The sequence below is a fragment of the Lactuca virosa genome, chromosome 3 (genome assembly GCF_052849685.1).
Source record: "Lactuca virosa cultivar CGN04683 chromosome 3, Lactuca_virosa_CGN04683_v6, whole genome shotgun sequence".
NCBI classification, from domain to species: Eukaryota; Viridiplantae; Streptophyta; class Magnoliopsida; order Asterales; family Asteraceae; genus Lactuca; species Lactuca virosa.
Genome location: NC_136428.1, coordinates 410,167,296 through 410,194,460, shown reverse-complemented (window position 1 = coordinate 410,194,460; position 27,165 = coordinate 410,167,296). Strand labels below are relative to the sequence as shown.

General features: G+C 37.7%; 1 protein-coding gene across 1 annotated transcript in view; it reads right to left on the bottom strand.

Annotated features, from left to right (window-relative positions):
* Window positions 1-569: 569 nt before the first annotated feature.
* Window positions 570-27,165, bottom strand: part of LOC145165027 (uncharacterized) — a 101,436-nt gene continuing 74,840 nt past the window's right edge. Inside the window, exon 2 of the mRNA XM_079083667.1 lies at window positions 570-577. Coding sequence (XP_078939793.1) covers window positions 570-577 — 8 coding nt within the window. The remainder of the gene's footprint in view (window positions 578-27,165) is intronic.

The window sequence follows — 27,165 nt, the reverse complement described above, 5'->3', positions numbered from 1 at the left end:
CCGTAGGTGGGCTGTTTGTTGACCGGGAAAGGAAGCTTATCAACACAGGCAAGGTTCCTCTTTCTTTCCTTTTCTTTTTTATTGTTTTTGATAGAAATCTGTGGAGGGAAAGGATGTTTAGGTCGATGTTTCACAGTGATTGATAGGGTTGTTGGGTTTGATTTTTGATAGGAAATTTTGAGGGAAGATAGCAATCGTTTGAGGTTTTTGGTAATCTCTTTACACTCTCTTCTTTGTTGTTTGGTAGTTAACACGAAGGGTGATTGAAATAGCTAGAGAAATCATTGATTAAAAGGAGTGTTTCGATAGTTTGTTTTTGAGTGTTCATGTTAATATTTGTACAGGGAAGTGAAGGAGAAGAAGAACATGAACAAAACCTTTAGGGTGTTTTGGGTGTTGCTGTGAAACCCGTGGGGAAGAAGAAAGATTGCAAGAGTGTTGTTGCCGTCTTGAATGAGTCACTGGCAGCAATTGAAGGACAAACAGGAGAAATATTTCCATGTGAATTTGTTTAAGTTAAAGGTTAGACTCAACAATTTGAGTAGTACAAAAATTTATAGTGTACTTGTTTAGCAAGCTGTCAATTGAAAGAGTAAAGAATATAAAGAATATAAGTTTCATTTCAGTATAATGTATTTGTTTCATTAAGAAATGTGTAAAATTTGTAATTAACAAATTTTCATAAGTATTTTGTTTGGTTTGGATTTAGAAGCATTGTAATAACCCAATTATTTGTGCATTTGGATGAGTATTGATTTATTTATTTATTTGTATTTGGTAGATTAAATATATGTATTTGTGTATGTATTTATATATTGTATTTGGTCTTTTGGAATTATACACAAAACACAATCTTATGTGTAAATGTATTTAAGTTTTCGAATATAAATATAATTATATATCATCCATGTATTCGGGTATTTTCAAGACTAAATAATATACATATAAATTTGAACTTATATATATTAGGAATGAATATTTATTAATTTGTTAAACCTTGGTTGGTTAAGTTTAAAATGCAAACATATATACTGTATATTTATGAAAATTTAACCAACCACATGTAATTGATCGTGACACGCATTCATACCCGAATATACATTCATACATATAGCTGTTCACGAAATTATTGAATTTGGGCTATTTGATTTGTTTGTCAGATTACATAATTGGAAGTAAGATATCATCTGATATCTTATAATAGATGAAATAACTCATTTATTTTACGTTAGATTCACTAAAACTCAATGAATAAAATTACCACGAAATTTGCTGTGGCTTGACCGTTCACAGTCTTTGACCTAAATTCCGGGATGTCACATAAACTCCTATTGTTCTTGTGTTGTTGATGTTTTCAAGGCTCTAAGCATGAGTCCTAACTAGATATCAAGTGTAGGGAAGAGTACTTACGATATAGAGGCTTGAAATGGTTGATTTTGGCCAAGGACACTAGTGTGTGTTCTTGGTGTTCTTGGTGAAACTTGAGGATTTGAAGATCTAGTTGAAATGAATGTTTTCATGGATGGAATCAAAGAGTGTAACTAGGAGATGAAGTGTAACAACAAATCAAGGAAAGAACACTTACGTTTTTTATGATCTAAGATGATGAACTCGATGATACTTGAGAGGATTTGGAAGTGTTCTTGAGTTGGAAATGAGATAATGAATGAAAAGTGAAGGAAATGAGTCTTTAAGGGGGAGTTTACGGCCCACCTTGACTTTACGGTCGTAAACTCAAGTGTTGTGGCCGTGAACTCTAAGTGAAGAGGTTAGGACTTGATTCGTTGTACAGTGTCTCTAGCGGGTACATTCTAACACTCGTTCATTAAGGGTACTAGGCTTAAAACTCCTTAGAATGACCTTTAACCAGGCTAGAACTCATTACTAATGAGTTTGAAACTCAGTTGAGTTGACTGACTAAGCTTCAAAAACAAAAAAATTTCGGGTAGAGTTGCACATCCGACTTGTATACACGAGGTAATGATAGATGGACCAAGTATGAATCCTATCATGAACACCAGGGCAAAGTCGCCAGGTCTACGAGTAGGTATTCTGCCAATCAGAGGAGCGCAACCCCAGTAGTACTGCTAAGAAAGCTAATATCAGGACGAAATTCCATCTAACGGGGGGATGATGTGACAACCCGAAAATTTTTTGTTTTGAAAGCTCAATCAGTCAACTCAGTTGAGTGTCAAACTCACTGGTAATGAGTTCTAGCCTGGTTAAAGGTCATTCTATGGAGTTTTAAGCCTAATACACTTAAGTAATGAGTGTTAGAATGTACCTGCTAGAGACACTGTACACCGAATCAAGCCTTAACCTCATCAAAGAGAGTTCACGGCCACAATTCTAATGAGTTTACGGCCGTATATATGGCCCTTGGTCATTTCTAGCCATTTCTTGCATTCCAACCTCAAGAACACTAAATTTCTCTCTCAAGTATCATCCCGATTTTCCTCCTAGATCTTCAAAAGTTGTAAGTGTTCTTCCTTGATTAGTTGATACACCTTCTTAACTAGCTTCATCCATTGATTTCATCCATGGAAATCATCTTTTCTTAGGTCTTCAAGAAACACCAAGAACACCAAGAACACACACTAGTGTTCTTGGCCAAAATCAACCATTTCAAGCCTCTATGTCATAAATACTCTTCCCTACACTTGATATCTAGTTAGGACTCATGCATAGAGCCTTGAAAACATCAAAAACACCAGACCAAAAGGAGTTTACGGCCAAGCCATCTCCCATGGCTGTAAACCCCTTTAAGGGTACCATTTTGGCCATAAACCCTCCTAGATGCAAAGCTTGTGACCAAGAACCCTTCATTGATGAGAATATGACCTTAAACTACTCTCAAATGCATAGTGACCATGAGTTTACAGCTGTAAACTCCTTTGGGCCGTAAACTCATCAAAAGCCTCCATTGAGTTGGTCTTTATCATCTTTGTGTAGAGCAAAAGTTCCTCACGCTTCCCTAGCCTTCAAACAAACACTTATGCATGTTTGACCATGAGTTTACGGCCGTAAACTCCCTTTGGCCATAAGCCCATGGTAGTAAACTCATGGTATTACCATTCCACTTTCCTTTGAAAAATCATATGTGATTCCAACACTTGGTCAAAGTGTTTCCTAGTCCCAGAAGGTGTTTCCTTTCATATAGCTGCTTATAAACACTATATTCATGCCAATATATGTCATTTAGGACTTATTGTGTCTCGAGACTTCATTCGTTGAACTTCTCATCCTTACACGCGTATTCGTTGAATCACCCACATCAGGTGAGTTCATACCCCATAATGAATCTTTTAACTGTTTTAAATGCTTTTAGGGGGGGGATACAAGTTGAACACAATGATAATTGTGTAATTTTTTGTTATAAACATCTTTCAAAATGTTGCTTATGTCTTTTATAAGTGATCAAAACATTTCAAAAACTCATTTAAAGTTATGTTACTTTATAGTTTAATCAAACTTCGTTTTTTAAGTACAAGCATAACTTAGTAGTAAAATGAGTCTTTTCAATAACAGTTCAAGTAAAACGTTATTAAACTATAATAGGTATAGCTTAGGAAGATACGATTCATTACTTCTAGTATAATGAAGCATACAAAGAGTCAGCTCATACATGAGTCAAACATTGTATGATGAGAAACAAACAGAATATACATACATACTAGACATAGAGAACATACAATACAGGTAGTACATACTATACATTATACAAGAGAACATACTATTATGAGAAACTAAGAGAACGTACATACATACTAGACAGAGAGAACATACAATACAGCCAGTACATACATTACATATACAAGTATACAATAACATAAATGTGAACCATCGTTCGGGGAATGGCGTCACCTGTCATGGCTCGATTTGTAGCCAGAATCTCCTAGAGGGAGAGCGTGATATTGTGTATAGATCTATACTGGATTGACTATCCTACACCTTATTGTTAGCTACAGTGGGACTTGCAAGTCTACGGGTGCCAAATGTCATTTCTTCCGACGTCTTTCATCGTCGTGTTCTTAGTCGATAGTATGGTGCAACCATTCCACATTTAACCTTAATTAACGGCCGGATTAAGGTACAAAAGTACAGCAGTAGTTACTATAATACAACACTACAGTACTTTATTATTTCCCCATTTCATTCACAAATTGATCTTCTAACAATAAACAGTAATGTAAAAACTATATTTTTGGTTAATGATAGTCTCACTTGGGAAATTACACAACTCATGCAAGAAACAAACATATATAACATTAGATGCCTTGGTAGAAGGCTACGTTTAGTAGAGAGGACCATAATGCTAACCTTATGATTCCTTAATGTATACATCAAAGGATATATATATATATATATATATATATATATATATATATATATATATATATATATATATATATATATATATATCAATAGGATCCGACAGGTAATAGGATGTGTGTTCTCCGCTTCACTTACTGTTCCTTGTTTGGTTGTGGGCTTGGAACGAATTAACCCAGTCTATTTTCTATTCGATTCTAGATATTTATGTGCTTAGTATACATTAAGTCATCATAAGGGTACCAAGTATGGGTCAACTCATAGGACACAGAGTCAATGCACAGTTTTCTAGTACAAAACATACTTTCCAAATCAGAACTTTTGGTATACAAAACTAGAAACTTACCAGTTAAGGGTTTAATCCATTTTATTAAACCAGTATAAACTTAAAGGACCTTAGGTGATTAACTCTATAATACATGAGTTTATACATCATGGTTATATATCATTAATACCCAATAGGTAGTTGGATGTGTGCTTTCCGCCTTACTTCCTGTTCCTTGTTTGGTTGTAGGCTAAGGGCAGATTCACCCAATTAACTTTCTATTCGATATTAGATCATATATAGCCAGTATAAACTAAGTGATTATAGAAGTAATCACCGTGGTCACCACTTTATTGTAAGAAATAAGGGTTTTCTTAAAGAATCTTTTCATTAAATATAAAGGAACCATTACAATTAACTCCATGAGTAACAAGTGAATACACCAGGGTTATATACAACAATGATCTAACAACCAATGGGATGTGTGCTATCCGCCTTAATTCCTGTTCCTTGTCTGGTTGTGGGCTTAGGGCAGATGCACACAGTCGATTGTTTGTTTACTCTGAGTTTTATATAACTTGTATCCATTTAGTACTCATAGAAAGGATTGTAGAGTCATTTTTACTTATCTTTCATTAAAGTAGAAAATGTAGGATTTTCTAGAGGAACAGGCGAACTTTTCTAAACAGAACTTACAACTTAATACATTTTACAACTACATTTTACAAATACATTTTACAAATACATTTTCAACAACATTTCACAACAACTTTCTACAACTTACTTACATCACTGAAATCTTATGAACTCACCAGCTTAATTGCTGATCAACTCTTTCAAATAACTTATATTCTCAGGAGCCTAGTAGACAGGTACTCGTGCTGGGAATTCAGAAGATGGAGCATAATAGCTTCAAGTCTTTTTTTGTTATTTGCTTATGAATTCTATGTTTTGTGAACACACACATTGTAAACACTTTCTTTCTAATGAAATTGTTATTCATTACTTACTTACTATAATGCATATCTTGTGATACTAAACATGACGTCCTCCACCCCCGAACGTTTCCGCCATTCCGGTTTTGGGGTGTGACATATATGTATTTAATTGTTATTAGGATTCCGTTAAGTGCCACACACTACAACTCGAGGGTCTTCATTTTAGTTCGTTGCTTCGACGCTTTTACACAACTAACAGTGAGTTCATACCCCTGTACCTTCCAAGTTTTTAATGTTTTAAGGGGGGAATACAAGTAAAAGCACAAGTAATCTTTTGTTTAAAAATATAATTTGGTTTATTATATTTTCCTATCATTAGTATACATTGAACAACGAACATACTAAAAATGATGAACACAGTTACTACTAAACTTGAAATCATTTTACAAAACATGTTAAGATACAAACGTTACAAGTACATCTTTCAAAACAAAGGAAACTAACTTATGAATTATGAAATAAAAGGTACTATTTTATAAGGATTCATGTTAATAACAAAAAGGGTTTTCATAGTATTATTCATGGATTCATTGAGAGAACTACAGTGTGAGACACGCCTTATAGCTAGCATATCCTGGAGGGAGAGCGTGAGTTTGTGTATAGATCTATACAGGACTGACAATCCCGCACCCTGAATATTAGTTACAGTCAACCGGGGGTGACAAACGTCTGTTCAGTTTTCGACGTCCGCAGTACGTCGTTTTGGTATTCGTTCATCTGTATGGTTATAAGAACTCACAGGGGAAACAACGACTCGTTCACCTAATAATATACCTAAAAAATAATCAACAGGGTTAGTAACTATGTGATGACTTAGTATGTACATTAGAGTAATATGAAATTAACATCCGACATACAGTGGGATGTGTGATCTCCGCCTCATTTCCTGTTCCTTGTTTGGTTGTGGGCTTAGGGCAGAATCACCCAATCGACTGTCTATTCGATCTAAATTTCTATAACTCGTATGTACTAAGTGATCACAGGAGGGTACTAAAAACACTTTCAGTATACAGAACAACATGTTTTCGACTAGTTTTATTTATGTAGTAAGACTACTATACATTACTGGTGGTAGCCAGGGTTTTCAAACAGAATAATGTTTAAAAAACATAAGTATGGTAGATACTTGTACTCTACGATTTACAACAGAGGATTCAATAACTTACACTTAGAGAAAATATAGGATTTTCCAGGGTAAACATCAGTACTTTTGAAATAATTGTTTAATTATTCAATTAACGAATATTCATTATTAGTTCTATAATTCCTTGGTTTATGCAGCCGGGTTACGTATGAAGAATATCCGATAGACTGTAGAATGGGTGGTTTCCGCCTCATTCCCTGTTCCTTGTTTGGCTGTGGGTTTAGGGCAGATCCACACAATTAACTGTCCATTCGATATTGGTTTATACGTAACTAGTATGAGCTAAGTAGTTATAGAAAGAATGGGTCTAATCATGCTTTACATAAGAAAATATTGGATTTTCTTGAGGAACACTTTCAACAGATATCAAAGGACCAAAACAGTTAAGTTTGTAAGTATCTAGTGAATACTTCAGGATTATGTACATGAGGATCCGACAACCAGTGGAATGTGTGGCCTCCGCCTCATTTCCTGTTCCTTGTTTGGTTGTGGGCTTGGGGCAGAACCACACAATCGATTGTTTGTTCGATCTGGATTGTATATGATTTGTATACACTAAGTACTCGCAGGAGGAACTGGTAAGAATCATTTTTTACTTAAGGTTTATACATTCATTACATCAGAAAATATAAGATTTTCTGGAGAAACATAACGCACTTTTCAAAAAACAAAGAACAGTTTTCCAAAACAAAATGCTTATGAACTCACTAGCTTTATGCTGATACTCTTTCAAAACCTACTTGTATTCTCAGGACATTAGTAGTTAGGTACACGCCCGGATTCAAGAAGACGGAGCATAGTAGCTTCGAGCCTTTACTTGTATTTTCTTTTGGAGTCAATCGTGTATGATTCAAATGTTATGTAAACACTATACTATTAATACAATGGTTGTTGTTGCTTTGATTACTATTATTCAATTTTTGTGATACTGTACATGATGTCCTTCGCCCCCGAACGTTTCCGCCGTTTCGGTTTGGGGAGTGACAAATGAGGGTTTTCGGTGAAATATCGAGAGAGAGAAGGCTTGAGTTTACGGTCAGAAGTGAAGAAGTGAGGTAAAATTCATCAACACTAATATATAGGGGGAAGTTCACGGCTGCAAACCGAGGGTTGACGGTCTGTTGTCCGTTCATGGCCCGAAGGCTTGTTCACGGCCCGAAGGCTCGTTCACGGCCCATGCAAGGTTTGCATTCCTCGGTTCCAAAGGCTATCCCTCCAAAACACACAAAACCAAAGAATGCTAGGTTTATACACCTATAAATCCATTACCCTAACTATATTCAGATAAAAAAATAAGTTTGACCTTTGATTGATATGTTTGACTTTAATTGACGAAGTTTGACTTTTTACAAGACATAAATTATGGGTTGTCATATCATCCCCCCGTTAAAGAGAATTTCATCCCGTAATTAGGATTAAGAAAATACACATGGACTAAGGGAAAATATGAGGAAACTTATGTTTCATTTGATCCTCTCACTCCCAAGTGAATTCGGGTCTCCGCTTTGCATTCCAGCGAACCTTCACTATCGGAATACGTCTTTTCTTGGTTTGTTTGACTTCCCTATCCATGATTTCTACGGGTTCTTCCACGAATTTGTGGCTCTCATTGATCTCGATTTCATCGAGTGGGATAACAAGAGTCTCATCAGATTGGCACCCCTTTATGGCTTATACTTTGCTTTTTTAGGAAATTGTAATTTTCTGTCTAGGACTGAAAACTATTCACGACCCAGGTGGTGTTTACGGCCGTGAAATGGTTCACGGCCGTGAACCTGGTCACGGCCCATGTCCATCATATAAATAGATGTAAAGGGTGAGGAGTGTGAAGATTAGAGCATATGGTAGAGAGAGAAAGTTAGAGAGAAGAGAGGAGCTTAAGTGTGTGTAAGTTGTGTGTGAATCTTGTATTTGGATCTTCATTCTAATCAAATCATACAATATTCATATTATTCTTCTTCTCCTTCTTCTTCATTAGATCTGGCATCATCCGTTTGATTGGGATTTCGCACCATCAAACGGATCTGATTGATACACAAGCAGATTGGGGACTTACAAGTGGTATTAGAGCTTGGATTGTATCAATCAATTTGGCCAGATCTGGAGCGTATTTGACCTTATTTTTGAAGGATTTTTGCATTTTTGGATAGATCTTTAAAAAATAGGGGGTTTGATCTTCGCGTTTTTCATAAAAACGAGTTTTTGATCGAGTTTTGGAGCTACAAAGTCGAAAAAACGTTGTTTTTGGTCGTAACCAGCGAGAGGGTGGCCGCGTCTACGGCCAGCAGCTAGGGTTTCCGAAGCGTTTGCGGCCGGAAACGATTTGCGCTCCGAGGTCTCACGAGTTTACGGTCCGAAGACACGTGTTCGGTCAGGCGGGTTTACGGCTCAGCAGTTTACGACCCTCGGAGTTCACGGTACTCGGGTTCACGGTCGGTGGTTTGCGGTCTGAGGTTGACGGCTAGTGTCGCACGGTTCATCTTCGTTTGCGATCCTCGTTCAGCATACTCGTGTGCGCAGATACGTTCAGTAGCAGCCTCTGTCATTCAGCGCTTATTAAAAAAAAAGGAGCGATTTTTTTGGAGCTGCCAGGAATCGAACCCGGGTGCCTCGCTTCAACATCCCACGCGTCTTACCAGTTGGGCTAGGCTGCCTCTTTCTTCATTGCTCCCAAATTTAATTCAAAAGGACTCTAGTTCGGTTCCTAATTTCGCAAATTTTGACACTTTCAGCCCAAAAATCAATTTCTTTTATTTTTAAATTTCATTTTCAACCCAATAATTTTAGTTTTTAATTTTTGACTTTTATTTTTGACTTTTGACCTTAAAATTTGACTTTGACTTGCTCGTTTAACCCTAAAATTTTCACATTTAGCTTTTCAGTTTGACTTTTAAGTTTGACTTTTCAAGTTTGACTTTTAAGTTTGACTTTTTAAATTTGACTTTTAAGGATTGATTTTTTAGTTTTTAAGTCAAAGGGCATTTTTTGTAAACAATGATTTCCACATCTATTCCTGTAAATGAAGTTTCATGTACTCCATCTTGTGAAGCTACGATTAAATTTATTCGCGAACAAATTGATTGCGAAAAAGGGAAAATGAGGACCTAAAATACGAATGATATCAACTTAGGAAAGGACAAAAACCTCTGAAAGCACAATTAGAAGCAAAAACCAAAGATTTTAGGAAACTTCAGGAAGAGTATAGAAATAAATGTGCAAACTAAAGATTTGTGACAGAACAACTTGCTGAGTTAACTGCTGAACTTGACACATTGAAAAATAAGTTTGAAAATGCAGATTTTAATTTCAGAAAATTTGATGTGTCGAGTGAAGTAGTTGCGTCAATGATGGAAAATAGTTTGAGATTTAAAAATAACCAGCAAAAGGGTTTAGTGTATGATAAATTGCCTCCTCCTTTGAATCACACCTATCAGTATAACCCTTTGACAAAAGAGGAAATAGATAGAGAGGCACATCTCAAATATGGAAACCTGTTGTATTTGTGTCGGGATGTGGTCCTCAGGTTGCAAGTAATAATGTCTCTACTTCTTATGCAGATCAACCACTAAGTCATTGCAAGCAACCTGCTGAAGAGAGTGTGTCTGATAATAAGATTGTTGCAAAGTCTGATGTTTTTGTTTCAAACGATGCTACTCTTGTTTCTAACTCTAAAACAAGGCTTTGTCTTGTGCTGATTCTGTGTCAAAGTCTGATGACTTAAATTTTTTCGATATATTTGATGATATCTTTGATAATTCTGCCGTGGTTGTGCCAGAAAGTGTTGAGCTGAACAATTTTAATGCTTCTACTTCTTGTGCAGGTAAAGTAACGGAAGATGAGAACAAGGAGAAAACTATTGAACAAATTAATGTCTCCTTGAACTCTGAATATTTTGCTTCGAACTCAGTTGCTTCTGATCAACCTACTGTTGAGAAATACAGGCCACCAAAACAAGTGAAACAGAGTGCTTGCTGTAATTGTGCTTGTGGGAACAATAAGAGACAAGGCATGGATACGCCACCAGGGGCAGGAAGAAAGAACTCCTACGTGAAGAAAAATACATGTTTTCTCTGTGGAACACCTGAACACATTGCCAAAAACTATTTAAATCACGCATACGTTCCCTACTACGCACAAGGCTGGCAGAAGGTGCCAAGAGGGAGATTCTCCAAAGGAAATCATTTGAGATCAAAATCACGAAATGGCGACTAGAATGCCAAGAAGAACGAGAATTCAACTCCCAAGGCCAATAATCAAAACCCCAAGGTCAAGAAGGGAATGCCGGCTAAGAATCCAAGTTCAAGAGATGCTCTAGTGAAGCCAAGACCGGTTAGGTCAAAGTCATCTCGGCGGCCGACTTCAGACTCAAAAGCAAGTACCAAGGCACCCATCGGATCGAACAAGAAATGGGTTAAACCCAACTATAGATGGGTTCCCAAGGTTCACTCTCCCAAATCTTCTAATGACTCTAATATTTCTTCATCTTCTGTTTGTGATAAGCAGGACATGTCGTGGGAGAGAGTTTCTTGCAAGGGTGACAAAGGTCAACCCAGTTTCAAAATGGACTGGGTTCCAAAGACCAACTGATCGCGCTCTGTGTTAGAGCAGCTATGGAGGCATATCATCACACTTCGATGTGTTGAGAAGGGTTGCTCCTGGCACATGATAGGAATTATCTCTCAACTGTACAACACTTAGAACTTTGTTTGAGAGTATGTGTTCTTTGCGGGAAAGGAAGAAAGGAAGGGATCACTCATGGGGTTAGTGCTTAACGATGTGAAGAATTTTCGGATCTGTTATGAGATTATGCGTGCTGTTCTCAGACCTGTGGATGCAAATTCAATCGGTGACTTACGGTTTGAGTTTTTCTTCTGGATACTCCTGAGTTTTTCTTAATCAAAGACAAATTTTTGTTTTAGGATAGTTTAAATTTGCGCATTTAGTTTTCTTTCTCACCCATGCACATATTTAGGGGGAGAAAAAAAACAAAACAAAAGTTAGAAAATTTTAAGAAAATCCAAAAAAACATTAGAAAATCAGAAAATCCAAAAATATGTTGTTAATGATATGTGCTTGCAGGTGATGTGTTGGGAAGTGATATCAACAAGTGTAATAGGCAACCGTCTTTTGTGTAAGGTATTAATGTTGAATTGTCTATGACCTGTGTTCAATGTGCTGGTAGGCACGAAAGATTTAAAATGGACTTGACTAGGTATATATGAACTTAATGAAGCTAGAGATTTGACAAATCTTAACTTAAATAGTTCCATTTAGCCTGACAATACGACGCTTGGGTAGATTGAGCAGGGATATATACATGATAATCCATCGGTCAAAATAAAGTAATTCGTATCTAGAACCGTGGTTTAACTCTTCCTTGATGTACGGACTTATGTCCATAATTCTGGTTCTGATAGGGAAACTGGGGGGTTCTGATAAAGTAGGTCCGTAGGAAATTATTTTCTTGCTTTCTATCTGTCGGTCATATGTTGCTTCCTCTGTGTGATTGGAAGAGACTCGACCTGGAATGCAACATATGCAACTCTATTTCTATGCACATATTCTATCTATGCAATTCTTCCTGTCTGTTAGTCATATGCTGTCTCCTTTGCGTGATTATAATACATCCGACCTGGTTCACATCATATGCACCATTCTACTTCTCAATCCCTCTATATCTTTGTTAGTCATATATTGTCCCCTCTGCGTGATTGAAAGAGATCCGACCTGGGACACAACATATGCACCTATCTCTAAAGTAAGGAGTTCTTTGGAAGTTCTTGATAACCAGGGTATATCGGGAAGTGGGGAACACGTTCTAGTGCAACTAAAATTGAACCATTTAAGAGGTTGTTTATAGATCTCGCTGCTTAATTTAAGTGGAAAACAATACCCGTGGTCGTCGTCAGCTAAATGGTTTATTTAGAAAAGTTTGTCGATATCCTTCGTGTTTAAGTGAATCACAATACTGGCAATTGACCAGATCTATTCATGAAGGTGAAGGTACTGATAAACAAAGTTAAGACTGTCTCACAACTTTGATCCCAAATATTTTTTTGTTTTTGTTAAATTTGTTCATAGTTTTCCTCTATGCATAAATTTAGGGGGAGAATTAAAAATATAAAAAATTAAAAAAAAAATAAAAAAAAATCAAAAATCCAAAAAAAATAGTGTTATTTCTGTTTTATTTCTTTTTCAGAAAATAGGAAAAATCCAAAAATATTGTTTGCTAAGTTTTATTTTAGTATTGTTTCTATTTTTAGCTTTTTTTGTATTGAAAAATGAATTCAGATGTAGATGACACTCGTGGAGACTGTATCAAGAATTTCTGAGCCAAGACTTCATCCGTGAGTTTCGAAAAATTTTCATTCGAAGGAGCAAGAAATGAAGATTATTCTTTCAACATTCAATCTTTCAACCCTAGAAGCAAGGTCAAGCTGTTCTTGAAGATTATGTGACGGATTGCATTGAAGCCTCCTCAATCAATCTGCTGCTATCTATGAACCTACGAAAGTGATCCAGAAGATTAGTTCTCTCTGATATTCTCTCTGACGATTGTCAAGCTGAAAGCGCCATTTTTCAAGAATCTCTACAAGAAGCCTCCTCGCCCAATGTGCGTTCAATGTCAAATTCTGAAGAAAATCCCAACTGCTCAAGATGAATTCATTCATTGAAGATTCATCAAGTTCATCTTGAAGTTGTAAAGAAATCGAAGATAAACGCTGAAGTCAAGCTCCAAACTAAATATTGACAAATAAAATCCAGCTACTTTTTAGGGGGAGTTTTTTGGGTCAATTAGAAAAGAAAGCTATAAACCAAGGGGGAGATTGTTGGGTCTAAATTATGCTTTATATTTTGCTTTTCTAGGAAATTGTAATTTTATGTCTAGGACTGAAAACTGTTCATGGCCCAGGTGGTGTTTATGGCCGTTAACCTGTTCACGGCCCATGTCCATCATATAAATAGATGTAAAGGGTGAGGAGTGTGAAGATTAGAGCATATGGTAGAGAGAGAAAGTTAGAGAGAAGAGAGGAGCTTAAGTGTGTGTAAGTTGTGTGTGAATCTTGTATTTGGATCTTCATTCTAATCAAATCATACAAGATTAATATTATTCTTCTTCTCCATCTTCTTCATTAGATCTGGCATCATCTGTTTGATTGGGATTCCGCAACATCAAACGGATCAGATTGATACACAAGCAGATTGGGAACTTACAGTTACTAAGTTCTTGAGGTAGTCGGAGTTTGTAAGCTACAGGGCCGATTCTAGCGGGAATCTCGAAAGGCCCAATGTACCTTGGATTTAGCTTACCACGCTTTCCGAAGTGTATCAAGCCCTTCCAGGGTGAGACCTTCAATAGAACGAGGTCACCAACCTGAAATTCCAAAGGTTTCCGTCTTTTGTCAGCGTAGCTTTTCTATCGGTCTCTAGAGGCTTTCAATCGTTCACGAATCTGAACAATCTTCTCTATCATTTACCGAATGACTTCCGGACCAGTGAGAGTGCTGTCAGGAACTTGTACTTTAGCTAGTTGTGTATCACCCACCTCAGCCCAGCACAGAGGGGATCTGCACTTCCGGCCATAGAGGGCTTCAAATGGAGCAAGTTTGATACTAGTATGGTAGCTGTTGTTTTATGAAAACTCGACTAATGGTAATGGATATCCCATGCTTTACCAAAGTTGATCACACAAGCTCTCAGCATGTCTTCCAACTTTTGTATCGTCCTCTCACTCTGTCCACCAGTTTGTGGCTTGTAGGCTATACTCATGTCCAACTTAGTTCCCAGGGACTTTTGTAGCGACTGCCAAAATCTTGAAGTGAATCTACTGTCTATATTAGAGATGATATATATGGGAACACCATGCAGTCGTTCAATCTCCCTAATGTATGTTCTTTTTAGTTTCTCCATCTTGTCGGTTTCTTTGATTGGCAGGAAGTGTGCGGACTTAGTTAACCTGTCTACGATCACCCATATGGTATCGAGACCACCCGTTGTCTTGGGCAACTTGGTTATGAAGTCCATTGTAATCCGCTCCAACTTCCAGTTAGGTATCTCCGGTGGTTATAGTAAACCTAAGGGCTTCTGATATTCTACTTTAACTTCGGCGCAAGTTAGACACTTTCTTACAAAGGTAGCAATATCAGCTTACACGTTAGGACACCAATATACCTTTCTGAGATCCAGATACATCTTATCTGAACCTCGATGAACGGAGTATCGAGTATTGTGAGCTTCATTCATTACAACGTCTCTGAAGCCACCGAACTTCGGTGTCCAGATCCAATCCATGAGATGTAAGACTCCGTCACCCTTGACTACTAAGTTCTTATGCATCCCTCTTAGGGCTTCACCTGACACATTTTCAGGTTTCAAGGCTTCCTGCTGAGCCTCCTTAATTTGTGTGGACAGATGTGAATGGATTATCATAGTCAATGCCTTTACTCTACGACCTCAGTATTCTTTCCGACTAAGGGCGTCGGCTACTACATTGGATTTACTAGGATGATAATGAATTTCACATTCATAGTAATTTAGTAGCTCGACCCACCGTCGTTGTCTCATGTTGAGCTCCTTCTGGTCGAGTATATGTTGGACGCTTTTATGATCTGTAAAGATAGTGCTTTTCGTCCCATACAGGTAGTGTCTCCAGATCTTCAGAGAAAATACCACTGCTCCTAACTCAAGATCATGAGTAGTGTAGTTCAGCTCATGCGTCTTAAGCTTTCTTGAGGCATAGGCGATAACCTTTCCTTATTTCATAAGAACACAACCAAGCCCTTGGTTGGATGCATCGTAGTATACCACGAAATCTTCTGTCCCCTCTGGGAGGAATAATATCGGTGCGCTGCATATGGCTTGCTTAAGCGTTTGGAACGCCTTTTCTTGTTTCTCTTCCCAGTCAAAGGTCACACCTTTCTGGGTCAATGTGGTCAGTGGTTTCGCAATCTTTGAAAAGTTCTGAATGAATCTACGGTAGTAGCCAGCGAGGCCTAGAAATTGATGAATTTTTGTAGGCGTCTTTGGTGCTGACCAATTCTCAATGACCTTGATTTGGGAAGGATCCACGTGAATTCCCTCTTCGCTAACCACATAACCCAAGAACTCGACTCCTCGAATCCAAAATTCGCACTTATGGAACTTCGCATAAAGCTTCTCTGCTCGTAGAGTTTCTAAGATCTATCGTAGGTTTTGACTATGCTCCTCCTGACTGCGTGAGTAGATGAGTATGTCGTCATTGAAAACGATCACGAATTTATCTAGGTAAGGACAGAACACCTGATTCATTAAGTCCATGAACACTGCGGGCACATTGGTTAATTTGAAGGGCATCACTACAAACTCGTAGTGTCCAAAACGAGTTTGGAAGGTTGTTTTGGGAACATCTTCCTCTAAAACTCATAACTGGTGATACCCGGATCTTAAGTCAATCTTTGAAAAGTAGCTCGCTCCTTGAAGTTGGTCGAACAAGTCGTCTATCCGTGGTAGAGGGTATCAGTTCTTAATGGTAACTTTGTTTAGCTCGCGATAGACGATGCACATACGGAACGATCCTTCTTTCTTCTTCACGAACAAGACCGGTGCTCCCCAGGGTGAGAAGATTGGTCTAATGAATCCCTTGCTTATCATTTCGTTCAGTTGACTGGATAGTTCCTGCATCTCAGCTGGTGCTAGTCGATAAGGCAATTTGGCTACCGGGGTAGCTCCTGGAATTAAGTTGATTCTGAACACGACTTGACGTTGTGGTGGTAATCCTGGCAGTTCTTCGGGAAAGATGTCAGGAAAGTCGCATACTTCTGGGATGTTCTTTATGTCTTTCGCCTCTTGGCTCATATCAACCACGCGAGCAAAGAATGCATGATATTCCTTTCGTAAGTACCTTTGGACTTGTATACTAGAGATGATTCGAAGGCTCGTGTCTGGTTTTTCGCCATAGATAACTAAGGTTTCACTATTCGGTAGATTAAGGCGAACGACTTTCTCAAAACACATGATGTTAGCACGATGAAGACTCAACCAATCCATGCCGATAATGATGTCAAAAATTTTAATTGAGACAGGCATGAGGTCGATTGGAAATGAATAGCTATCTAGAGAGAGGATGCATCCTAAGTATATATCGTTAGTACTCTCAGTCTTTCTGTTAGCCATTTCTACGGTAAACGTTTCTTTTAGTGCTTGTGGTTGTCATTTAAGTAAGTGTGCAAATTTTTGGTTCACGAAACTCCTCTCCGCTCTACTATCAAACAGTATACATGCATACGAGTTATCAAGGAGAAACGTACCCATGACCACCATAGGGTCTGCCACAGCTTCCTCATGGCATATCGCCAAAACTCTCCCTACTCCACCAGTATTCCCTCCTTTCGGGTAGTTCCTCTTGTAGTGACCAACTTCGCCACACCCGTAGCATGCTTGGCCTACTCCAATGCCAGGTACCTGGGTGATTGGTCTTGCTGGAGTCTTACAGAAACGGGCTGTATGCACTTTCCTGTTGTAGTTAGCACACTACATCTCTCGGCAGGGTCCGATGTGGTGGAAGCTGCATTTATTGCACTTCGGCAAACTCCCAGCATACTGTTTCGCTGATGCAGGGACGACAGGGGTTGTTGCGGTATGAACAGCCACAATCTGTTTATTCTTGGCGGAGTTTTGCGCCGATTTGTTTCTATTCTTGTCCCAAGACTTCCTCTTTTTTTCGCTCGTTTTGGCTGGTTCTGGGACAGAGGTTGTTGTTGGTGTGCGGACTCCATGGTCAATGTGCCAATCGCTTGGCAATGTCGAATGTAGTGGCGTTTTGAAGACAAAACATTCCCCTGATATGGAGGTACCAGTCCCCATATGTACCTCTCAATCTTCTTGCCCTCAATAGGGACCATGCCTGGATATAAAGCCACTAGATCACTAAACCTGGTTGTTTAGGCTACTATGTCAGAGCCTTTCATGGTCAGGCTCCAAAGTTCATGTTCAAGTTTCTGAACTTCACCCCTTGGGCAGTATTCTCCTATCATCGGATCCTTCAGTGCTTCCCAGCCCATCGAGCTAGCCACTATGAGAGTAAGTGACTTTACATGGCCATTCCACCATGTGAGGGCCCTGTTTGAGAAGGTGCAAGCAAGGAATTTTACTTTGCTTCCTTCTGGGCAGGAGCCTATCTCGAAAATAGACTCCGTTTTCTCAATCCATTGCGATAGAGCAATGATTCCGCCGTTGCCATTAAAGGATTTGGGTTTGCAGTTGGTGAAATGTTTGTATCAACACTCCCTAGGGTGCCCGTGACTATCACCAAGTGTCGAGTTAACACCCGTTCCACCTCCGCTAGTACCGCTAGCGTCGACCTGGGCTAAGGCTACCGTTATAGTCGCGGTCACTGCACCTTGAAAAACTACATGATCAAATTGTGGAGGAAGTGGAGGTTTAGTTGGAGTTATTGGGGTAGTATGTCTATTTGATCCACGAGGAGGCATCTTTCAACTATAAGTTTACAAAGATGAAGATAACTGTAAGCATTTAATAGAGAGAATAATGAGAGTGTTCCATGATCTAACATATCATAGATCAACATGTAATAGATGAAGTGTTTGCAATTGAGTTCTATCATTTGAAAGATGAAAGAATTTGGATAAGATTTTCCAAAGGATTGGATGTTTGTCAATATCATTGCTATTATAGATGCATGGAGTTACATGAAAATTTGACCTTGTAATAGGTCTATAAATACCAATACAGGGAAAATTTGAAAGCATAGCGACCTAACGAACAGAAAGTTCAAGGTCTAGATACAAACATGAAAATAATACTAGAGTCTAAAAGTATACCTAATCTATATCCAAAAGAGTGAGTAGAGCAGGCTCTACTCGTGAGGAGTGTTGTTCTAGTTGGTACTAGATTCTGCCGTGGATTCAGCCAAATGGTGTTCTGTTTCCCACACACGCCTTTGCAATGCCACTTATTTCTGTCAAAGATCCCTAACTTCGGATTGGCAGGCATTCAGTTCTATACGTAGTGCGTCAATGTGAGTCCTGGTTAACTCCTGCTCATTGGTCAGGTGGCAGAGACGAACTGTGTTGACTCCTGAGTTAGCCCTGATCTCCATGACTTGGTCGATGGTTGCCCTTCCTTGTTTAGCATTGCGAGCAACACGACGAACCAAGATAGGAAGGACTCTGTCTCCTGAGCCTCCGTCATTCAAGTTGTAGAATCTTTGGTCTCCGTTGTAAGGAGGTGGTTGTCCCTGTTCGTGGCTCCATCTTCCCAAGTTCACTGCCCAAAGAGGCGTCGGGCCTTGAAAATCCTGACCAGGGTTAGGATTTTGAGCAACTTGAGGTGGATTATATACATCGGGTTTTGATTCCGAGTCTTCCTGCTCATCATCTTCATTCTCTTCCTCATAACTCTCCTCGGGGTCTTCCTTTACTGGAACCACCGGGTTCTCTTCTTCGCGGTCAGCTTCAAGCCATCCACCGTTCCCTTGATCGGGAAAGTACGGGTCGCCAGGTAGATGGAATCCAGCCATGTTATCGAAGCGAGAAAAGGGGTGTAAGAGACATATAAATAGATGTATCACTATAGATAATTATAGGATGATCCTCACCAGTACTTCAATACTTGTATAGTGCATACATGTTATATATCACCAAGATAGAATAGCCCTTCGAATAAGTGATCCAACTTTAAGACCACAAACAAACAAGGAACAGGAAGTAAAGCGAAGATCACAGATTCTAAGTCTATAACATCTTAATCACATATAACCTTAGTGCATCCACTCAGCAAGTATTAACGTACTAGTAAAGACCTTTATAGTTTTCACATAAGTAATAATGGTATAACAAAATACTCCTATAGTATTTTAAGTTTATGTTATGTTCTGATGTTTCATTGTAGTAGAGTTTGAAAGTTTTAAACTGGTTGCGACACCACAACCATTCCTAGGCACATGCTAATCACTTCTGGGCTAGATATAGTTGATCAGGCTATATCAATCCCAAACCTGATTATATGTCCCCAAGCCTACTTGTGCTTTTCAAAAATCGCAATACTTTTGTTCTGTTCTTGTATGACACTGTTCTTAGTATGAATGCATGCATGTATACTTTAGTAAAATATTTTATTATTTAAAAAGTATATACACTTGGTCAGAGTGTTTTAATCCCTTTGTGTTTATAGTCGTATATCTTTTATGGGTTGATATACTCAGTTCACTATAAACAAAGCTCTGATACTAACCTGTCACACCCCCAAACCAGAACGGCGGAAATGTTCGGGGGCGGAGGACGTCATCTACAGTATCATAACAATGCATAATAGTAAAACAAGCAACAACATCCATTGCATTAATAGAATAGTTAATACATGTGTGCTCTATGTATAGTTGCAAGACACCAAAAATATATCAAAATAAAAGATGAGTCTTGAACATGCTCCGTCTTCTCTTAACCTGGTCCAGTGTACCTATCTACTGGTGACCTGAGAATACAAGTTATTTTGAAAGAGAGTATCGACATAAAAGTTGAGTGAGTGCATAAGTATTTATGTTTAAAGTTTGTTTTATGTTCCTTTAATACGTTTACTGTTCCAGAAAATCCTATATTTTCTGATGTAACTGAAAGGTAGTTTTAATTGCCTAAAACCCATTCGGTGTAAGTGTCTTTGTACTTATAAAATAGTATAACATATTTTTAGTTCACAATAAGACTATAAGAAGACTGTTTTATATATTGTTATGTTTTATTTGTTATAAACCGGTACTTTGTAGATGTACCCTTTTAAATAAAACTCGGTACTTTGTAGATGTACCCCGATACTTTGTAGATGTACCCCATATATAAAACCCGATACTTTGCAGATGTACCCCGGTACTTTGTAGATGTACCCCATATATAACCCGGTACTTTGTAGATGTACCCCATATATAAAACCCGGTACTTTGCAGATGTACCCTGGTACTTTGTAGATGTACACCATATATATATATATATATATATATATATATATATAACCATCCACTAAAAGTATTATTATATTTTGTTGTAAATAAATGAGTTGATGGTACGTTCCTTTCCTAGTTTACTTGTGTTGTAAAGTATATATGTACGTGAATTGTTCCTCTGTTCTTGAATATAATATGCATTGATCCCCTAAAGTATACCTATTATAGTTTATTAGAATGTTTATTTGAACTGTAACCGATTTGTGGGAAAGACTCAATTGCCCATGTGTTGCAACTGAGTTAAGCATGTACTTTAAAAATGGGGTTTAATATTCATGTATATATTTAGCAAGTATAACTATGATTTAGCCGTCGGTTGGACTAGTGATCCTACCCTAAGCCCACAACTAAACAAGGAACAAGAGTCAAGGTATCTAGCATTAGTATACAATTAGTGATCATAATCATAAATATAGCAAGGAAACGGATTGAGTTGCAAGCTTAACTTACAAAAGAGGGTGCTAGAGTCGAAAAGGGGAGGCTCGAAGGGGTTCACCGCCCACCCTCTAGTGTGTGTTCTTGGTGAAATGATGATGATGCAAGTGTTCATGGCCCAAGAACAACTTGATGTTCTTGAGTTTACGGCCCAAGGATCTTGAAGAATGAAGAATACTTGAAGATCTTTAGCAATATCTTAAGATGATTCAAAGGAAAAGGATGATAGTTGAGAGGAATGATGGTTTTCGATCGAAGATCGAGAGAGACAAGGCTTGAGTTTACGGTCAGAAGTGAAGAAGTGAGGTAAAATTAGTCAACACTTATATATATAGGGGAAGTTCACGGCCGCAAACCGAGGGTTCACGGTCCGAAGTCCGTTCCCAACCCGAAGGCTTGTTCACGGCCTGAAGGCTCGTTCACGGCCTGAAGGCTCGTTCACTGCCCATGTAAGGTTTGCGGTCCTCGGTTCCAAAGGCTATCCCTCCAATACACACACCACCAAAGAATGCTAGGTTTATACACCTATAAATTCATTACCCTGACTATATTAGGATAATAAAAGATATAAGTTTGACATTTGATTGATATGTTTGACTTTAGTTGACCAAGTTTGACTTTTTACAAGATAGAAATTACGGGTTGTCACACGACATCCCTCTTCATAGTTCGAATTCTGAGAAATGGCAAAGGTCTAAACATTTGAGACTTATTGCTATAAGTTTTAAAATTGTTAAGACACACATGTGAGCTATAGTAGGAAATGTGTATGAGTTTGAGAAGCCTAGATAAAGTCTTATCGAAGCATATCGTATCAGAAATCTGAACTTCGGTAAGAAAGTCAATAAGTATTAATTTCTAGAAGTCCAGCTGATTTCTGAATACATGTCAAAGCTAATGGGAGCATAAGTGTTATGCAAGTAAGATAATAATTATAATGCTAGTGGGAGCATAATTAGCAAAGTTAATTATAGAAAACAAAAGTTTCAATTTGCAAAGAGGCAGGGTTTGAAAAGTTGTTTTCCTATGATTAAGGGAGAGGAAATTATACTTCATTTAAAAAATCTAAAAGCTTAGATTGAGTTTTTAATAAAATTTAGTCAAATATATATGAATGTTATGTTGGAAAGGTTCAACATATGGAAATTCTAAATATGGAAATATTAATTACGTTCTAAAAATTCAATTATCATTACGGCAACCCTCTTCATAATTCGAATTATGAGAACATGGCAGATAGAAATATTATAGCAAAAGACTAATCAAGTATCGTGTCTTTATGTTAGACATTATGAATCGCATCCCATATGCTTCGTGTATAGGATCGATTGCATATGCTATAATATTCTCGTGTTCTACTTTTCCAAATGCCTAAGGCATTAAGAGGGAAAAAGGAATAGAACCGGATATGACTAAAGTGGTTAAACACTGTTAAGGACAATCTAAGGTTCGCTAAGGATTGGTCGCTTAAGGACAGTTGGAAGTATAGTAATGGATGGACCATATTGACATTATTATGAATAGGCCAGATTTTATTGATAAAGATTTGTCGTATGGCAAATATGGAATGTTTCCATATTGGGAGTTGGATGTTAAGAATAGATGAGAAAGTAGGAAACTTAATGCAAGAAGGATGTTCAAAGGAATGTACTTTGAATTTGAGACTTCACTTCCTTGGAATCGCTTTGTTATCAATATCTAGTGGAAAGTTTTGTAATATCGTTCGTCAAGTCTTTGTGACTTTTGGTACCATAACATTACAAAGTCTGCATTACATGAAAGTTCAGCAGTGACAATAATTTGGAATTCTTACACTTGCAATAAAGATTTGGAATTGAAAAATGAGCATCATTGAAATGTTTTCAATTGATCCATTTCACAAAGTCGTGGCCATAGACAAACATAGTTTTCATGCTTGGAGCATGGTATATCTATTGTTTTAATTCAAGTATTAAGCTGATTATTCGAAACATTATACAATGAATAATGAGTAATAAATATGACACTCAAAAGTATTGGGGCCATATAGGATTAGTATTATTCTTGTGTTTCACTTTTCATGTTTTGACTTCCTGAATAAGTAGGTTATTCAAACCATCCACAGTCGATCATACATTGGAAGTAGGTATTGAGGCAAGACTGTCATGAATGGGTCTATAGTTTGTCTAGGACAAGGTAGCTGCAGTGTTCATGAGTACTCCTGGAATAAGATTCGAGTATTGGATACAACCCACACTCATCTGAATCACTTCATTGATTTTATCATGAGTGATCGTGAGACGATAATATCTTATATTCTTGAAACAAAGATATGTGAGTTGTAGTTGCGAGTCGGTTGCACATTGACGTATGTAAACGCACCAGTAACTTGGTGTTATAAAACATATTGTTGTGTGCAATTTGATGAGTAAGTACAAGAAAGCATTTGGGTCGAAGTTTATCCGTTCCTTTTACCTCATGTGGATAAAAGCGATATATGTGGGCCCCTCGATGGTTTAGTGATGACACCCCTAAGTGCTTGGCCACCCCTGGACTGATTTTGATTTGTTCAATTAGTCAGTCATCATAAATCGGAAATCGGGAAACAACAGATGGACAGAGAGAATTATTATAATCCATTTCTCAGTCCATATGATATCTAGAATAGAGGAATATATGATCCCTTATCTAATGGACGCTTCATTGACTAGGTCAGAGTTCGACAACGGCTTTTAAGAACTATGATTTCTAGTCGGGCTGTGGAGTCGTACTTGCAATAATAGTTATTAGACTTATCCAAGTGGGAGACTGTTGGATTAGGTGTCTAAGCCCATAACTGTAATTGGTATGTACTTGACCCGAGAGTAGCATGGTCAATTTGGGTTGCATATCACCAGGACAATTTGATAGGATGGACTTTTGAGAAGAGGTTATTTTTGATTTATTAATATATTATAAGTTCTAATATATTAATATGAAATCATATTACTTAATTATTATTGATCAAGAATTAATTTGGAATTAATTTTGTGATCAAAAGAGAATATATAAATATAAGGGGTTGATTTGGTAAATCATTCATTCTTATGGTGTGGGCCAATGATCCATGATTCCTTAGGTTCGGTTAAATCCATTTGATAATCCATGGATGATCCATGGAGGTTTACACCCATGGAGCCTAAGGAATATGGAAGGTCATGCCCATTAGGGTTTACATGGTGTAAACCTAATCATGCCACACTATATAAGAAGTCCCATAGTATCCAAAATAGCATACTAGTGTTCTTGGAGTCACTAATGCCGATTTGAGTGGAAGAAACTCTCTCAAAAGTCATCCTTTGTTCTAGGTGTGTTGTGATTCCATTTGAGGTGCAACACTTGGGGCACTAAGTTCTTAAAGGCCAAACTCAAGAAGTTCTACTAGCTACAACAAAGAGGTAACTCTATAACTCTCTTTTATGTTAATTATGTCATTTTCATGCTAGTTGTAAGCTTAATGATTTGCAAACAATAGTGCATGTATAATTAGAGAAAACATAGATCCAAAGTATTTAGGGTTGTGTGTGCACCATAGGATGTTGTAGTATACTAAAACCCATCAGGAGCATCATTGAATATTATCATGATACATTGAAGATTCATCAAGTTCTTCTTCTTCTCCATTTCATCTTGCATCATCCACTTGGTTGGGATTCCGCACCATCAAGTGGATCAGATTGATACATCAAGAGATTTTAGGGACTTACACTGTCACACCCCCAAACTGAGACGGCAAAAACGTTCGGGGGTGGAGGACGTCATGTATGGTATCACAAGAATTGAATAATAGTAATCAAAGCAACAACAACCATTGTATTAATAATATAATGTTTACATTGTATTCGAATCATATATAACTGACTCCAAAAGTATATAGCAAGTAAAGACTTGAAGCTACTATGATCCATCTTCCATAAACCACTGCGTGTACCTGTCTACTAGTGTCCTAAGAATACAAGTGGTTTTGGAAGTGTGAACATTAAAGTTGGTGAGTTCATAAGCGTTTTGTTTTAGAAAACAGGTTCTTTGTTCTTTGTAAAACGTGATGTGATACTCCAGAAAATCCTATATTTTCTGATGTGATGAATGATAAGTAAAATGATTCGTACCAGTTCCTTCTACGAGTACTTAGTGTATACAAGTCATATATTATCCGTATCGAACAAACAATCGATTGTGTGGTTCTGCACCACGCCCACAACCAAACAAGGAACAGGAAATTAGGCGGAGGCCACATATCCCACTGGTTGTCGGATCCTCATGTATATAACCTTGACATATTCACTAGGTACTTACAGAGTTAAATGTATTAGTTCCTTGAAATATGTTGAAAGTGTTCCTTAAGAATCCTATATTTTCATAATAAGAGTATGCTAATACCAATTCCTTCTATGATCACTTAATTTATACTAGCTATATATAAACCAATATCGAACGAACATTTAATTCTGTGGATCTGCCCTAAACCCACAACCAAACAAGGAACAGGAAATGAGGCGGAAACCACACATCCAACTGTCTATCGGATATTCTTCATATATAACCTTGATGCATAAACTAAGGAAATTATAGAATTAACAATGAAAGTTTGTTAGTTGAATGATAAACTGATTGCTTGTAAAATACTGATGTTTTTCCTGGAAAATCCTACTTTTTCGATAAAAGTGAGTTGTTGTCTTAAATGTTCAAAAACTGAAAAGTACAAGTATATTCCCTTACTTAAGTTGTAAAGTGTAGCTTTATTATTAAATAAAACTAGCCGAAAACGTGTTTGTTCTGTAAACTAGAAGTGATGTTAATACCCTCATGTGATCACCTAGTACATACGAGTTATAGAAATCTAGATCGAACAGACAGTCGATTGGGTGATTCTGCCCTAAGCCCACAACCAAAGAAGGAACAGGAAATGAGGCGGAAGTCACACATCCCACTGCATGTCGGATGTTAATTTCATATCACCCTTATGTATATACTAAGTAATTGTGACAACCCGATATTTCAAGTCAATGTAATGTTCAAAAAGTCAAATAATATTAAACTATTTTTGATGTAATAAAATGGCATCAAAAATGAAGTGTTCTAAAGTCTCATTTGGGTTTCCTAAACTGTTAGATATATTGTCAAGGCTTCCAAATATATAATGAACACCCAAATCCGAGTTATAACGAAGAAGTTATGACCAATCGAAAATCCGCGACACAACCGGTAAAACACTGTTAAGCGTAAAAAGTGAAATTTCAATAAAATACTTTTTAGCCTTAGGTATCTAAACGAAATTTGTAGATTATGTTAAACTGTGAGCATGTATAAAAAGAACGCCCAAATCTGACTTCGTATGAGGAACTTATGATTTTTCTAAGTTTTAGAACAGCAGTAGACAGCTAAAAACTTGAAATAAAGTTCGAGCGATTTTTAGCCAACGCAACCTAAACAAGAATTGAAGGTGTCGACATTAGTAATACAACGGTAAAACGACAGACGAAAACGGACATCAGATGAAGAAGTTATGGATTTTTAACGGAATTATCCTGTCCCGTCCTATTTAAAATATAATATTAAAAATTAAATTCAAAATTAGCCGACGGAGTCTAAATGAAAGTTGTAGAGCATATTCTCACCTACGCGTGGATATAAAGAACGTCGAAATCAAAGCTCGTATGCGAGAGATATGAATTTCTAAAGTTCGAGGCACGCACACCAACCTTATCCGAAACTCACGACGTGAGCAAGAGACTCACGACGTGAGTCTATGACTGATGTGTGCCAGAACAGGACCACCAGGCGTCACGTCTACAGACCAGACTCACGACGTGAACTATCCCATGTTCACGACGTGAATCCCGAGAATTCACCCTATAAATAGCATGCGAGACTTCCGACTTTCCTTGCTCATTTCACTCTTCTCTCTCACTTCTACTCCACGTTTAGCACCCCGAGACGACCCCGACACCCCGGTTACATATCCAAGCCCCGACGAAGG